This window comes from Podarcis muralis, chromosome 2 (assembly GCF_964188315.1).
Source record: "Podarcis muralis chromosome 2, rPodMur119.hap1.1, whole genome shotgun sequence".
Taxonomy (NCBI): domain Eukaryota; kingdom Metazoa; phylum Chordata; class Lepidosauria; order Squamata; family Lacertidae; genus Podarcis; species Podarcis muralis.
The window spans coordinates 122,289,027-122,306,635 of NC_135656.1; the positions used below are offsets into that span (position 1 = coordinate 122,289,027).

At 47.8% G+C, this 17,609-nt stretch overlaps 1 protein-coding gene across 1 annotated transcript; it reads left to right on the forward strand.

The window, feature by feature from the left end:
• Window positions 1-924: 924 nt before the first annotated feature.
• LOC144326632 (uncharacterized) lies at window positions 925-13,715 on the forward strand. The gene is given in 5 exon segments (XM_077923226.1): window positions 925-1,063; window positions 3,048-3,221; window positions 5,442-5,615; window positions 8,606-9,918; window positions 9,921-13,715. Coding segments are annotated over 4 exon segments (1,944 nt in total). The 5' UTR covers window positions 925-1,063; window positions 3,048-3,088; the 3' UTR covers window positions 10,245-13,715.
• Window positions 13,716-17,609: the final 3,894 nt, after the last annotated feature.

The window sequence follows — 17,609 nt, forward strand, 5'->3', positions numbered from 1 at the left end:
TCTAGATCCGCCTTTTACCTTTTTCCTTCAAAAACATACCAGTACAAGCAGTTGTGGCATTTCTGTGCACTCTGGTCTTCACCAATGTACCCCATTGCGCCAGAAGCGGTTGAGTCCTGCTGGCCACGTGACCCGGAAAAGCTGTCTGCGGACAAACGCCGGCTCCCTCGGCTTGACAGCAGAGACGAGCGCCCCAACCCCACAGTCGCCTGGGCAGAGAGGACAAAGAGATGAAGATGCAGTGATGAGGAAGGGAGGCCCCCCCAAAAAGGGCCCTTACTGGGCCCCGGATCTATGCAATCCAGCTGCAAAGTGGGAACCCAACACCTGCAGGGCTTGCATGGCAGGATGAAGCCCTTGCCGCGCAGGAGATTACCCTCCCCCCACGCACAATAACACTGGGATATTCAAAAGGAAAAGAAATCCTGGACCTTTACGTCCAGTCAAAGGCGACTGTGGGGTTGGGGCGCTCGTCTCTGCTGTCAGCCCCCCCCCCCATCTTATGCAGACGAACGACAAGGGAGGTGGGGGTTCCCCGTTACCATTCTGCCGTGTGCATCTGGATCCCTACTTTGAAATGACTCAATAATTGAATGTTAAAGGGCCTTTCCTGGAAGCGCCTTCCCTGGGACCCACCGGCAGGGTACGTGGGATCCGGCTGCGATGTTGGGGACCTGCAGGGTCTCCTTGGAAGTTTCCCCCCCCCCCCCACACACGTTTCTCTTTCCCTGGAGGGCCAAGAGATGCTCCCCTGCCCTGCACCCCCAGGGGCCCTTGATGCAGAGTCCTTGGCCCAGATGGAGAAGGGAGGGCAGCCCCTAGAGCGCAGAAGCAAGCAGGGAGAGGGAGGGAGGGAGGGGCGGTCTGGGCGCCCTCGGCTTGCCAAGGGTTAAAAGGAGCAGAGCGGGATTCCTAGAGAGGACAGGAAGGGGAGGGCGGTGGGGGGGCAAGGTCCTCCCGAGCAGAAGCCCCTCCCTGCCCAGTCCCTTCCTGCCAGCAAAGAGGAGGCTGCTTTGTTCTCTCTGCTTTGCAAAAACTTCCTCGGTGCCCCTCCTGGAATCCGGTGAGTCTCTTCTCTCTTCCCCCTTGGGGTGCAGCGGGGAGAAGGGGGTCCCAGGGCTGCAAGGGGGGAGGCAAGGGGTCCCCCGCTCAGCTCATGCATGGGGGGGGGGGAAGACCCCCAAGTCCTGCCCCCAATTCCTCTCTGCCAAGCCAGGGAGGGGCTGAGTGTCCAGCAGGTCTGCAACTCTCTTCTTTGGGGCAACAAAAAGAGGGCATGCAAATAAGGCCCCTTCAGACTGAGGGGAAAGTCGCATTTCATAACATAGAGAAGCAACGAAGGAATCCGTGGAAGGAGAAGCCCTGTGGAGTGGGGAGATGCAGCCCCCCCCCCCCAAGTGGGGAGACTATCTACCCAACTACAATTCCCAGAGTTCCCTGGCAAGAAGGGTGGATTGGTGACCACTCTGGGAATTGCAGTCTTTGGGCAGCAGGGCTGAAGCTGTCTCCTTGCACCTCTCAGGGTCCTGAACCAATTCTGGCTCCCAGGATTCTTGGGAGGAGTCCCTAGGGCCGGGTGAGATCTGGTTTCCAACCTTGTGATGGATCAGCAGCTAAACATCTGCCCCCTCCCAGCTGAGCAAGTGCACAGACTGGCATGTGCCACTCTTAGAATTGTAGAATTGGAAGGGACCATGGCGGTCATCTAGTCCAACCCCCGGCAATGCAGGAATCTTTTGCCCGACTTGGGGACTGAACCTGTGACCTTGGAATTAAGAGTCTCCTGCTCTACCAAGTAAGCTATCCAGGATGCAAGCTTTTGGGAGCAGGAGCTGCATCCAGCCTTGCTCAGATCAATATTTTTAGGAAGACCAAGCCCCTCCTGCCCTGGCAAGGCACTGGAGTGAAGCTGCCGCCGCAATCAGCATCCTGTGTGAATAATAATAATATTTATCTGCTACCCAGTTGACTGGGTTTTCCCAGACACTCTGGGCGGCTTCCAGCACATATAATATACAGGGCTGCCTTCAGGTGTCTTCTTAAGTTTACATAGTTACTCATCTCCTTGACATCTGATGGGAGCGTGTTCCACAGGGAGGGAGCCACTACCAAGAAGGCCCTCAGCCTGCTTCCCTGTAACTTCTCTTCTTGCACTGAGGGAACCGCCAGAAGGCCCTTGGTGCTGGACCTCAGGGTCCAGGCTGAACGATGGGGGTGGAGATGCTCCTTCGGGTATCCTAGGCCAAGGCCGTTGAGGGTTTTAAAGCACCAACACTTTGAAAGTAGATCCTTTCGGAGCGGTCTTACATGGTTCCAGCAGCCACTCCCAGACACCAGTCTAGCCTCCGCATTCTGCAGAACACTAAGTGAATGACACAGAAGTTGCTACAAATGGTATAAGGAAACATGATATGGAATTAAGGGAAAAGATGGTGTTGACCTGGAGTGGTTACAGAATTTCTGGTCTCTCCCCAAATGCCACGGGCCCTGCTCCAAAGAGAGCTTCTCTAAAGAAAGCACAACCAAAAATCACTCCATTTTGCGTGAATAAGGAAAATGAGGAGGTGGCTAAGAAACAGCAGGAGCCAGATCCTATTCCCAACCTTCTAGGGTCTCTCAGCAGCTCTAATGATGAGAAGAAAGAGGTTTGGGGCCCAGCCAGCTCAACTGCTAAGGCATCTCTTGCACTGAGACGTGGGTGCACCTATATGTAATAGCTACTCGGCTGTATTCTGCCCATGCTCTGGGGTTGCAGTTTTCAGGCTTGGGGACAGGATGGTGCCTGGTTTTTGCACCAAGTTCTATCCATAAGCCCCACTGAGTTCAATGGGGTCCACTCTCAGTCACTACTGTGAATACCATGCCAGCCTTAAGAAGTGGGGTGAGGTGCAAACAGATTAAGTTGGAATCACCTGAGATGTTTCAAATGGGGTTTCTGTTGGGAAGGGGCTGCCCCATTTGTGCTTCTCCAGGGGCAGGGGAATATCTAGGGCAGCAGAATCCCTGCAGGGCCTCTGAGGCTCCCTTTGTTTCTTCCTCTCTCCCAGGACCCTGCAGCTTGTGGTGGCTTCTCGACCCCTCAGGAAGGATGAAAGAGACTGAATCTGTAAACCTAGAGAGGATGGAAGGGGGAAGATGGACAGTTGACCTGGTCAGGTTGTCTCCTGCATCCCTCCCCACAGCCTCTGAGCGTTCCCTCCCAGGGGCCTCTGAGAGATCTGGTGAGTCCCAGGGGAGGGGAGATGGGGACATGGATGGATGGAGCTGTATTGGGGCTTGTGTAGCATTCGTGCACACTCTCCCACCTCTCCAGCCTGCCTTCCAACTCCAGCAAGACCCAGCTGAGGGGTGTGGGATGTGTCGAAACTTTTTCAGAACATAAAGAAACAAAAACAGTAGTTTGCTGCCCCCACTTCCTTATCTTAGAACAGGCCTGAAAAGTAAGCTAAGGAAGGAGGTTACTCTTCAGTTTTTCCAGACTGCCCCACACTGTGTCACTTTTCTGTGTCACAGACAGAAATCCACCAGGCTCTGGTAGGCGACTAAGCGGTCAGGTACTGGTTTGGCTTCCCCGGCAGAAAGGCATTAGAGACAGAAACAGGGAAAAGTCCTTTTTCCAGAATTTTTTAAAAACCAAGATTATTCAAACATAAAAGTTGGCACACCTCTTACAAACCCCAAACAGAAAATAAAAACATTTTTCGATATCACTAACTACAGAACATACTCACAAGGAGAATGAAAGTGTGGAACAGAACTGTTCTCCGCATCCCTGGCATCAGGGCAAGTCCTCTTTGCAAGACAGTGGTCTCGCATGGCAAGGTATGTTAGGGAATTGCAAGTTGGCTTCCTTAGGTTTTATCCCCTTCGAACCCACGTGGATTCAAAACTCAAAAGCCAATTAGTTCTTTAGATTAATTAGGAACTCGCCAATGGTTAGATAGAAGAACAATGACTCAGGCTTGTTAGGAGCCTTGACAGCCGAATCCTGTTTATCAAAAGGCCTTGAAGATGAAAAGCATTCCCGAAGCCAGACCAGATTCTTTGAGTTGTAAATTAAGCTTCATAACCTTTTTCACACAGAAAGGGCATCTAAGATAGCCAGGTGTCAAGACTACAAATCAGCTAGGAACCTCCTTCCTGCAGATGGAGAAGATAACTTATTCACACTCTTTGAGACAGAAAGTCTGCAATTAAAGAAGAAGATACACATTCCAAGAATTCTACAGCGTTTGGCTCTCCCATAATGCTCTTCTTTAGCATGAGCCAAAGTTCTAACTTGCTAAGAGCCAGTGTGGTGTTCTGGTTAAGAGTGGTATTCACCTAATCTGGGGAACCGGGTTCGCTTCCCCGCTCCTCCACCTGCAGCTGCTGGGTGACCTTGGGCCAGTCACACTTCTCTGAAGTCTCTCAGCCCCACTCACCTCACAGAGTCTTTGTTGTGGGGGAGGAAGGGAAAGGAGAATGTTAGCTGCTTTGAGACTCCTTCGGGTAGTGATAAAGCGGGATATCAAATCCAAACTCCTCCTCCTCCTCTTTTTCTTTTTCTTCTATTTCACAACTTCATTACAAACTCTTTATTGGTAATACATAGAGATAAATTGAGGATTTTTACAATTTTATAACATGCAGATAAAATTATGTGTTGCGAAACCAGAGAGAGGAGCTGGGGGAAGTCTTAGTGGTGGGGAGGGATTTTTTTCTTTTTTAGGGAGAAATGTGGGGGGGATAATGTAGATGATGTATTTTTGTTAAAATTGTTATGTTTGAATTCCTAATAAAAACATGTACTTTTTTTAAAAAAAAGGAATTAAGGGAAAAGATGGTGTTGACCTGGAGTGGTTACAGAATTTCTGGTCTCTCCCCGAGTGCCACGGGCCCTGCTCCAAAGAGAGCTTCTCTAAAGAAAGCACAACCAAAAATCACTCCATTTTGCGTGAATAAGGAAAATGAGGAGGTGGCTAAGAAACAGCAGGAGCCAGATCCTATTCCCAACCTTCTAGGGTCTCTCAGCAGCTCTAATGATGAGCAGAAAGAGGTTTGGGGCCCAGCCAGCTCAACTGCTAAGGCATCTCTTGCACTGAGACGTGGGGGCACCTACATGTAATAGCTACTCGGCTGTTTTCTGCCCATGCTCTGGGGTTGCAGTTTTCAGGCTTGGGGACAGGATGGTGCCTGGTTTTTGCACCAAGTTCTATCCATAAGCCCCACTGAATTCAATGGGGTCTACTCTCAGGTCATTAGTGTGCATACCATGCCAGCCTTAAGAAGTGGGGTGAGGTGCAAATAGATTAAATGGGAATCACTGGAGATGTTTCAAATGGGGTTTCTGTTGGGAAGGGGCTGCCCCATTTGTGCTTCTCTAGGAGCAGGGGGATATCTAGGGCAGGAGAATCCCTGCAGGGCCTCTGAGGCTCCCTTTGTTTCTTCCTCTCTCCCAGGACCCTGCAGCTTGTGGTGGCTTCTCGTCTCCTCAGGAAGGATGAAAGAGACTGAATCTGTAAACCTAGAGAGGATGGAAGGGGGAAGATGGACAGTTGACCTGGTCAGGTTGTCTCCTGCATCCCTCCTCACAGCCTCTGAGCGTTCCCTCCCAGGGACTTCCAAGAGATCTGGTGAGTCCCAGGGGAGGGGAGATGGGGACATGGATGGATGGGGCTGGAGAGGTACTGGAGCTTGCTCATTTTGGGGGTGGGATGAGGTAGGCAGGCAGATGGAGTTTGAGAAGGTGGGTACCTTTTTGGGCTCCTCCACCTGCCTTCCAGCGCCTTTGACATCTGCAGGCAATTTGAGCCAGGAATACGTCACAGCTCACCGGCCACCGCGATGTACTGCTGCCAGTACTGTGCTCTGAATACCTTACCAATGTCAGAGAACTCACTGATCCATCTTGCAGCACTAGAAGCCATGGTTCTTTAAATTACCTATTCCTAATGTCAGGATTGACTGCAGATGGGGCCTCTGTGTTTCACCTTTTACTTTTCTTTTAGGAATAACTTTTCCTTTTCTTTTAAAAACAAGGATCATATAGGACTAATATATGATACAAATATGTAGACTGAGTCTTCTTAGTCTTCTCATGTGATTCTCAAAACTAGTAGAAGTAATTTGCAGGAATGTCTATAACATATGGTTCATCGTTAGTGGTCACTGTATCAGTTCTGAGTTCATGAATTGGTTTAAATTAGGCGGGGGGAGGAGGAGAGATAGGAGAGAACAGAGCAACAGAACAAGTCACTGATCCATCGTGCAGCACTAGAAGCTGATCCTAAATCTTTAAATTACCTGATCCTAATTTCAGGAATGACTACAGGTGGGGCCTCCGTGTGTTGCCCCATTATCTTTTCTTTTTGGAACAACTTTTTATTGCTTTTAAAAGCAAGGATTATAGGACTAATAAATGATACAAATGTATAGACTCATTCTTCTCATGTCATTTGAATATCTCAAAACTAGCAGAATAAATTTGCAGGAATAACATGTCGTTCCTCGTTGGTGATCAGTATATAAGTTCTGAGTTCATGAATTGGTATAAATTGAAACAAAAAAGGGTAAACAGCGGAGAACAGAGAACATTCAACTTCGCATAGCTGAATTCCTAGTCAAAAGCTATTGTGGCCGTTGGGCTTAGATTAAGTGCGAGTAATAGTCATTTTCCATCTTACGTTACCAATTAAACTATCCTTATTTTTTGCTCTATCGGACGCACTTTTCCCCCTCCAGAAATGAAGAGGAAGTGTTTGTGCGTCCTATGGAGCGAATGCAGGCTTTCGCTGAAGCCTGGAGGGAGATAGGGGTCGGTGCGCAGCGGGGGTTGGTGCTGCACACTTCAGGCTGCTATCCGCAAGCCTTTGGAGCCCGGCGGGAACTCCCGCCGCATTCAAAAGGCTTGTGGATAGCTGCCTGTTCTGGGGTTGGGGGAAGCTCAGGCTTCCCCCGCCCCAGCCCCACAGCTAAAAACGAAGCCAGGAGAGTTAGCGGGATCCATCCCGCTTGCTGTCTTGGCTTCTGCCAAAGCCGCCCGCAGCCTCTCCCGGCTGGAGAGTTTGCGCGCGACTAAAGAGGAAGCCAAGACAGCCAGCGGGATGGATCCCGCTCACTGTCTTAGCTTCTTTGCTCTTTGGGGCTGGGGGGGGGGGAAATCATTTTTTCCCCTTTATTTCCCCCCTAAAGACTTGGTGCGCCCTATGGTCCGGTGCACCCTATGGAGCTAAAAATACGGTATACAGAGTTGGTCTCCTCATGAAAATGAGAGGAGATTCAAGGTGAAGTAAGAGATTTAGAAAAAAGTTTAAATTTAGACCAAATTTAGATTGAGGCAACAGCTGGTGGGGAGTGTGCAGGTGAAGATGTTCCTGCTTGTTTCAGAGGAGACACGGACGTTGCTGGATCCTGACAAGAGAGCTTTGCGTAAGGAAGTCAAGGAGGAGAATTGTGGGATCATGGACCCTCTCATTAAACATCAATTTTGAAATTCCATACATACCTCTATTTCGGGGTGGCCAACTTCCAAGAGACTGCGATCTACTCGCAGAATTAAAAACTGGGAGTGATCTACCCCTGTTTTTGAGGGGTTCAGGTCAAAGTTGTTGAGCTTTTATTAGCAACTCACCAAAGGAGCGCCGGGGGGAAAACAGCCTCCAGCCTTGGTTTGTAAGCTCTGTCTTCCATTCTCCAACAATGGAAGGAGGATCCGGGAGGGAGTCAGCGATTGACTGTGATTGACCAAAACCTCGCAAGGATCTACCAGTAGATCGTGATCGACCTGTTGGACACCCCTGCTCTATTTGATGAACCTCCAGTATTTGGATGGAGACCAACAGCATCTGGGATGTAACATCCACACCGTGAGCCCTGAATGGAGGGGTATCAACTGTTTTCTCTGTGAATATTCTTTGTCTAGTCACGCCTTTTTAAACAATGACCAGGCTTGTCTGAACCACCCAGGCCTTCTTAAATGTGGGCTTGAGAGTTTTTAGGGAAGTTGAAGTAACTTCTGTTAGGTTTGTTGTTTTGGCTTCTGTTTGCATTTGATTGACCAAAGAGATGACTGACCTTGCATATGGGGTGGATTCCAGGATTGAGCCAAATAAAATCTATCCCAGATAAAAGCCAAGCAATATGTCAGTTAATACCAGCCAACAAAGGCAGTGAAAACTATTGTAAGGCCTCACATTTAACTTCCTCTATCACAAGCATTCATTAACTTTGTTCAATGATGGATGTGAACCACGTCCCCTTCGCTCTGAGTGGGGTTAGGGTCCGGGGCAGCAATGCAGAGTTAGCACGACTTACCCTAACATGGCAGTGCATTGCTGGGGGAGGGGTCAGGTGGTGGGTTTGATGGTTCTGTGTCATCTGTGCCCCGGTCACAGTATGCTGGCAGTGTGACCCATTGGTTTCAATAGAGTCAGGCACCCCTCAGGCTTGCTCAAATGTTGGGGGGTTGAAGATGCCATTAATTTAGACTTCAAGGCTGTCCTCTTGAGGCTGAAACAAAGCACTCTCAAGTCTCTTAGTGAGTTGGGGGGGGCGGGGAACTTGTTCAATAATCTGGAGCTCCATTTCTTCCTGAGGCAATAATTATCTTCTCTCTTCATTGCAGATGGTGATGAATGGGAAGGGAAGAACAAGGGGGACCACAACAGAATCCACATATCGGAGAAATCAAATAAATATTCAGAGTATGGAGAGAACATCGGCCAGAGCTCCCAGTCCACCTCCCATCAACGAAAGAGCTTCATTCGGAGGGATAGCCTCACTTCACATGAAAGAATTCACAGAGGAGAGAAATTTTATCACTGCAGAGAATGTGGAAAGAGCTTCAGTCGAAAGGATCATCTCACTCGCCATCAAAGAATTCATAGGGGGGGGAAACCCTATCAGTGCCTGGAATGTGAAAAGAGCTTCAGTCAAAAGGACAGTCTGACTTTGCATCAAAGAATACATACAGGGGAGAAATCCTATCAGTGCTTGGAATGTGGGAAGAGCTTCAGTCGAAAGGACAGTCTGACTTTGCATCAAAGAATACATACAGGAGAGAAATCCTATCAGTGCTTGGAATGTGGAAAGAGCTTTAGTCACAGATCACATCTCACTTCCCATCAAAGAATTCATACAGGGGAGAAACCCTATCAGTGCTTAGAATGTGGAAAGAGCTTTAATCAAAGCATACATCTCACGTCCCATCAAAGAATTCATACAGGGGAGAAACCCTATCAGTGCTTTGAATGTGGGAATAGCTTCAGTCGAAAGGACAGTCTCACTTTGCATCAAAGAATTCATACAGGGGAGAAACCTTTTCAGTGCCTGGAATGTGGAAAGAGCTTCAGTAGGAGCACCCATCTCACTTCCCATGAAAGAATTCATTCAGGGGAGAAATCCTTTCAGTGTTTGGAATGTGGAAAAAGCTTCAGTCACAGGCAGGGTCTCACTTCCCATCAAAGAATTCATACAGGGAAGAAACCATATCAGTGCTTCGAATGTGGGAAGAGCTTCAGTCACAGCACCCATCTCACTTCCCATCAAATAATTCATACAGGGGAGAAACCCTATCAGTGCTTGGAATGTGGGAAGAGCTTCAGTCGAAAGGACAGTCTCACTTCGCATCAAAGAATACATACAGGGGAGAAACCCTATCAGTGCTTAGAATGTGGGAAGCGCTTCAGTCACAGATCATATCTCACTTCCCATCAAAGAATTCATACAGGGGAGAAACCCTATCAGTGCTTGGAATGTGGGACGAGCTTCAGTCAGAGCAGCAGTCTCACTTCCCATCAAAAACTTCATAAAGGAGAGAAACCACATCAGTGCTTGGAATGTGGGAAAAGTTTCAGTCAGAGTGCCACTCTCATAATCCATAAAAGAATCCATACAGGGGAGAAACCATACCAGTGCTTGGAATGTGGGAAGAGTTTCAGTCACAGACATCATCTCACTTCCCATCAAAGAATCCATACAGGGGAGAAACCATATCAGTGCTTCGAATGTGGGAAGAGTTTCAGTCAGAGATCACATCTCGCTTCCCACCAAAGAATCCATACAGGGGAGAAACCCTATCAGTGCTTGGAATGTGGAAAGAGCTTCAGTCACAGCCGCAGTCTCGCTTCCCATCACAGAATTCACACCAGAGAGAAATCTTCTTAGTGTTTGGAATGTGGGAAGAGTTTCAGTCAGAGTGCCACTCTCATGGCCCACCAAATAATTCATACAGGGTTGAAAGCATATCAGCGCATGGAATGTAGATAAAATTTCCCTCGTAAAAAAGTCAATTCAAGAACTCACAGCATGGTGAATAATAGAATGGTAGATTCGGAATCTAGTCCAACACCTGCCAACGCAGGAAAAAATCATTTCAAGCATCCATGACAGATGGCCATCCAACTTCTTCTTAAATACCTCCAATGAAGGAGAGTCCACCCCCTTCTGAGGGAGTTCCTTTTCACTGCTGGCTCTTACTATCAGAAAGTTCTTCCTGCTCTTTAGGAGAAATCTCCTTTTGTGTTGCTTGAATCACCTCTTCAGATTCCTTCATGACCTTGAGAAGGACTTCTGTATGTCTGAGAATGTCCAGGGGATTGGACCATGCTCTATATTTGGGGGGGAACCCATGGAGAGGAGTCTGATATAGGGCTTAAGTCGTCTAGGCATTGGTCAGATTGTCGTAATTACAGACATACTTACTGGTTTGGATGGAGGTGATTCTTATTCCAGGGGAAGTGGTGACCCTGAGATTACAGGTGCTCTCGCCAATATTGTCCAAACGTCCAGTAAAACTTTGACACAGCAGACCAATAGTTTACCCATTGAGGTTGACGTATTGGGAGGTTAGGTTTAGGGCTGTGTGGTATTGCTTCATTGTATGTGGGGTCCCTATAAAGGGAACTTCTTCCTCTAGGTGGGAGGGAGACTGGTCAAGTTACCATCAGTTGAATGGAACATTTAAGTCAGATTTTTTAAAACGGATTTGCAGAACAAAACTCACAGTTTGAAAGGGAGTTATTAGGCTCCAGGGTTAAAATATTATCTAAATGTTACTGGAGTGGGATACAAAGAATGAAATGATAAAATCATGAATGAGAAGCTGGGCCAGAGATGTAGGACAAAACATTGACTTTGCTTTATGGGAACAACTGTGGAAAGTAAATTTAAGTAAATTTACAGCTTGCTACACACTAAAGGAAAACTTCGTGAAAATGATGCAGAGGAGTCAATCAAGATCATCCAGGGTCTGAAACCAAGCCTTATGAGGAGGGCTTGAAGGAACTGGGGGGGGGCATATCTATTTCATTTTTTTAAAATATTTATTACTTTTAAAGATTACAAAAAAGAAAAAAGGAAGGGGGGAAAAGAAAAAAGATGAAAAAACGAAAAAACAATACAATGTATAAACAATACACAACACGACACTAACACAATAAACTAAGCAAGACAAAGCAAAAACAATTTAGAACACACATCATACCATTTCAGTATCATATCTTACATTCACTTGTTTCGACGACCTCCTCACACCTCCCTTTTTGTATTTCACTTCTATTAATTGTTTCAGCAATTCCTTTCCATCTTCCTCTATTTTCTGTCATATAGTTGTCTATATTTTAACCTTATTTTCCCTTTAATACTTCAATAATCTACTTGTACTTAATTCCTTCTAACATTTCTACTAAAGCCGTATAGCTTCATTCCAACATTTTTCTAACACTCATTAATTTTACAATATTTCCATAAATAGTCTTTAAACTTTTTCCAATCTTCTTCCACCGTCTCTTCTCCCTGGTCTCGGATTCTGCCAGTCATTTCCGCAAATTCCATATAGTCCATCAACCTGAAGAGTAATTCTCGGGGAAACTCCCACCTAGAGATGATTTTATTCCTTCTCAACAGGGCAACCAAATCTCCGTAGTTAAAACTAAGATCCAAAACATATTTCGGGACGTCTTTCAAAATTTCTCCAAGTCTGAGGGCCCTCACAATTTTAATCTCTTCTTGACCCAAGTCCAGGTCCCAAAAATCAGCAAATCCCTGTGTACGGGGATCTATCAAACTTTCCTTCTCCAGTTCAGGTAGAGCTCTGATCCTCGAAATCTGATTTTCTTTAAATTCAATCATAGAAGGCATCAACTTGTGATCATCAAGTTGCATCCGTAAGGCTGGGACTCTCTCTCTCTCCAGTTGTGTTACTTTAGGTTCAACAACAGCAACTTTCTCCCTGGCCTTCTCCGCAGCAGTTTGCCATGTCAAAGTAGATTCCTGTATCAATTTCTGAATAGTTTCTGTATTGATGTTCACTTTTTGTCCCAAATTATCGATTTTGGTAGTTACCACATCCACCTTCTTGTTAAGCTGTTCCAGTGAGTCGTTTATCTTACTTAATACAACCACTAAGGCCTCTTCTGTCGACATTCTTAACCGATTCAAGGTCAGTCCCAGAATCTCACAGCTTTTTATCTTGCAGCTGGAAATTCCCCCAGCTCAGCTCTTGTAACAGTTTCAAAGGCTTCCTCTAGAGGGAAACAGTTTCTATTTGTATTGGTCCTTTTAGACACAGTTCAAACAATAAAGTTAGTTTCAATTTTCAGTTACTTTTACTCCTTTTTAAACGCAGGCGGAGACAATGGAAACAATGTATTTCTTTTATTTAGCTAGCTGTCAGTGAACGTTCTAGTCACAGTCAATAAGCATTCTAAAGCACGTCAGTCCTGCTGGCAGCCCGTTTCCAGGATTGGAGCGGTGGTATTTTAACTCTGTTCACTCTCTCCTGCAGGTATATTCAGTCCAAAACTTTCCCCCCTCTTCTCCTGCCACCAAGGGGGTTTAGTATTTTTTACTGATGGAAATTTAGTCCTTTACAATAGACTTTCTGCGACTTCAGCTTGCATCCTCATTGCTTCAATCTATTTACAAAAGGGGAAGGTGGACTTCCTGTTTTGGACCTCCCCATTTCGACACCAAATTAAGACATTTAAAAATCCAATTCTCCGCTCTACTCACGGGTAGTTGCTTTAAGATCAAATTGTCCACAGGAAAAAGTCAGCACTCTCCAGCAACAGCTATCCGGCTTCGCTCCGTGGAAGAAGTAATCAATTTGAAGCACCACGCCGCTCACCCCACGTCGCTCCGGATCCCCAAAACCGGATTTCCCCGCGAGTAGGGGAGGCGCAGAAGGTGCCAGCCGAATCCCACGTTCACAGGCTTCACCCGCCTGTGATTTTTAGTGGGTCTCCGTCTTCGCTGTGGCGGCCAGACCCGAATTTCCACGAGGCAAATTCCTCCCGATAAGAGAAATTCCGCCATTACCGGAGGCGCCAACACGGAAGTCGGGCATATCTATTTCAAGTGAAGTTTGCCGAAATCTGCACTTGCAACATGGGCTGCCATACGTCCAGATTTTCCTGGACATTTCAGCAATTTCCACCCAGACGCTGCTTACAATTCTGGATATATGGCAACCATATCTGTATACAGTGGTACCTCGGTTTTCTAACAGCTTAGTTCCTGAACAACTTTGAACTCAAATGCTGCAAACCTGGAAGTCAGTGTTCCAGTTTGTGAACTTTGCTTCGGAAGCCGAGCATGCTGAGGAGCTTCTGTTTCCATTGTTGCACTAATTTGTGTCCCCTTGCATTGTAATCAAAGCCTTCCTCCTTCTGTTTTCACTGTTCCGCTGCTAATTTGCGCGCCCCCCCCATTGTAATTAAAGCCTTCCATTTCCAGTTTGCAGTGTTCTGAGGTGATATTTGGAGCTTATATCTGGTGCTTTTGTTTTTGCTAAAAGAAATTGCGTTTTTATTTGGCTTTTTGTGTGTGACTGTGGCTTGTTGTTCGTTTTTGATTGATCGTGTGACTGCGGCAATGTATAAAAGCCCTCCCATCCAAACAGTGTCTAACATCAGTGCAGGTAAGAAAAAATAATAATTTTAATTTTAATCTAAAGTACTGTCTTCTTTCTTTTATAGTACAGTACGTTGATTACTGCTTTCATTTTATGGATCAATGGTCTCGTTAGATAGTAAAATTCATGTTAAATTGCTGTTTTAGGAGTTTTTTTAAAAGTCTGGAATTGATTACCGTATTTTTTGCTCTATAAGACGCACCAGACCACAAGACGCACCTAGTTTTTGGAGGAGGAAAACAAGGGGAAAAAATTCTGAATCTCAGAAGCCGGAACAGCAAGAGGGATTGCTGCGCAGTGACATCTGGCTGGTTGATAGCCTGACATCTGGCTGGTTGATAGGGGAGCAAATACTTATTTCACTCATTGTAATACACAGCAATCTCTGACTTTTGTCTTCTGGGTTTCTGGGGGTTTTCCTGTTGTTATTCCATCTCTCACAGCTACAATAAACCTATCTCTTACGCACAGCAACCCAGGTCATGTGGGCGGGGAGGGGGGGTTGCAGTGATTTTTAGGAAGTCATTAGTCTGCACCAGGCGTCCTATTGGGAAGACCCAGTTCTCTGAGTGCATGTTCTGGAAGTTGGGCAATAGGGGCAGTACAGGATTCCTACTGGTGTACCGACCTCCCCGCTGCACCAAGGATTCCCTGCCCGAGCTGCTTCAGGTCGTGGCGGATATGCTCCTGGAGACACCTAGCTTGGTTGTCCTGGGGGATTTTAACATCCATGCCGACACGACCTTACAAGGGGCCGCTCGGGACTTCGTGGAAAGCATGGCCTCCATAGGGCTGTCCCTGAATAAGTTTGGCCCAACTCATAGCCATGGACATGCCTTAGACTTGGTGTTCACCTCTATGGATGTTGGTGATCTGACACTAACTAAAAGGGAAACAAAAGAAGTGCCATGGTCAGATCACTTCCTGGTGCAACTGGACTTCTCCGCAACCCTTCCCCTCTGCAGGGAGGTGGGACCGATTCGGATGGTCTGCCCCCGCCATTTAATGGATCCAATTGGCTTCCAGAGAGTGGTAGGGGATGCTTTATCCCAAGTTGATGGCCTTTCAGCTGATTCCCTGGTGGCACGCTGGAATGCGGAGTTAACCAGGGCTATTGACTGTCTGGCTCCGAAGCGCCCTCTCCGATTGCATGGAGCCTGGACAGCCCCGTGGTTTCCCCCGGAGCTGAGGGTGATGAAACAATCGTTGAGACGGCTAGAGCGCCGGTGGCGGAAAACTCATTCTGAATCAGACCGGACACGGGCTAGAGCTCAATGTCGAGCCTACCAAGTGGCACTGGCAACGGCGAAGAGGGCCTTCTTCGCCGCCTCCATTGCATCTGCAGAAAACAGCAGCAGGAGACTTTTTCAGGTGGTTCGCAATCTATCGGAACCACCTGTACCACCGGGGCCTGGTAGGGACCCCAAGATCTCCTGCAATGCTTTTGCAATTTTTTTTGCAGATAAAATCGCTCAGATTCAGAAGGAGGTAGACTCCACCGTGGGAGCAGGGCCAGGGCGGGAGAGTGCTAGAGTTCTGTCTGGTCCTGTTACATGGGATCAATTCCAATCTGTTACCTCCGAGGATGTGGACAGGCTGCTTGGAAAAGTGAAACCGACCACCTGTCTCCTTGATCCTTGCCCATCCTGGCTGATAAAAGCGAGCCGGGAAGGGCTGGGCGATGGGCTCTGCGGGGTGGTGAATGCTTCCCTCTGTGAGGGAGCCTTCCCAGACCCGCTGAAAGAGGCGGTCATTAAACCGCTTCATAAAAAAACATCTTTAGACCCGGCCAATTTGGCCAACTATCGCCCAGTCTCAAATCTTCCATTCTTGGGCAAGGTGATTGAGCGGGTGGTTGCACGCCTGGAGGAAACGGACCATTTGGATCCCTTCCAATCGGGATTCAGGTCTCACCATGGGACTGAAACTGCCTTGGTCGCGCTGGTTGATGATCTTCGGCGGGCTAGGGACAAAGGTGAGAGCTGTTTCCTAGTTCTGCTGGATCTCTCAGCGGCCTTTGACACCATTGACCATAACATCCTTCTGGACCGTCTAGAGGGGCTGGGAGCTGGGGGCACTGTTATACAGTGGTTCCGCTCCTTCCTCCTGGGCCATGTCCAGAAAGTGGTGGGGGGGATGAGTGTTCAGACCCCTGGGCTCTCACTTGTGGGGTGCCTCAGGGTTCTGTCCTCTCCCCCATGCTTTTTAATATCTATATGAAGCCGCTGGGAGAGATCATCAGGGGGTTTGGACTGGGTGTTCATCAGTACGCAGATGACACCCAGCTCTACCTCTCCTTTAAATCAGAACCAGTGAAGGCGGTGAAGGTCCTGTGTGAGTGCCTGGAGGCGGTTGGAGGATGGATGGCGGCTAACAGACTGAGGTTGAATCCTGACAAGAATAAGTACTGTTTTTGGGGGACAGGGAGCGGGTTGGTGTGGGGGATTCCCTGGTCTTGAATGGGGTAACTGTGCCCCTAAAGGACCAGGTGCATAGCCTGGGAGTCATTTTGGACTCACAGCTGTCCATGGAGGCGCAGGTTAACTCTGTGTCCAGGGCAGCTGTCTACCAGCTCCACCTGGTACGCAGGCTAAGACCCTACCTGCCCGCGAACTGTCTCGCCAGAGTGGTGCATGCTCTAGTTATCTCACGCTTGGACTACTGCAACGCGCTCTACGTGGGGCTACCTTTGAAGGTGACCCGGAAACTGCAATTAATCCAGAACGCGGCAGCTAGACTGGTGACTGGGAGTGGCCGCCGGGACCATATAACACCGGTTCTGAGAGACCTGCATTGGCTCCCAGTACGTTTCCGAGCACGATTCAAAGTGTTGGTGCTGACCTTTAAAGCCCTAAACGGCCTCGGTCCTGTATACCTGAAGGAGCGTCTCCACCCCCATCATTCTGCCCGGACGCTGAGGTCCAGCGCCGAGGGCCTTCTGGCGGTTCCCTCATTGCGAGAAGCAAAGCTACAGGGAACCAGACAGAGGGCCTTCTCGGTAGTGGCGCCCGCCCTATGGAACACCCTCCCTTCAGATGTCAAAGAGATAAATAATTACCTGATATTCAGAAGACATCTTAAGGCAGCCCTGTTCAGGGAAGTTTTTAATATGTAACGCTGTACTGTTTTTAACACTGATTGGGAGCCGCCCAGAGTGGCTGGGGAAACTCAGCCAGATGGGCGGGGTATAAATAATAAATTATTATTATTATTATTATTATTATTATTATTATTATTATTATTATTACCATTAAAATTACGGACTGGTCATTTCTTTGTCAGAGGGCAAAGGGGCAAATTTAGCTGGGGATCAAATACTTTCCCCCCTCACTGTACCTTCATCACTTTAATACATACCGTATTTTTAGCTCCATAAGATGCACCTGACCATAAGGCGCACCTAGTTTTTAGAGGGGGGATGCAAAAAAAAAAAAAAAAAACATAATTTAAACGGAGCGCTGAGCAGAGCCTGTATGCATCCCACTCTGCTCAGCGCTCCCTTTCACGAGCCGCATGGAGCGTATGTGTGGCGCTTGCAGGCTTTTGCCCGAGGAGGGAGAAGGGCAGCCCGTCAGTGACAGGCTGCCCTTCTCCCTCCTCGGGGAAAAGCCCCCAAGAGCCACACACACACACTCCGCGCAGCTCTTTAAAGGGAGCGTGGCTCTTGGGCGCTTTTGCAAGAGGTGGGTGAAGTGAGAAAGCCATGCTCTGTCCC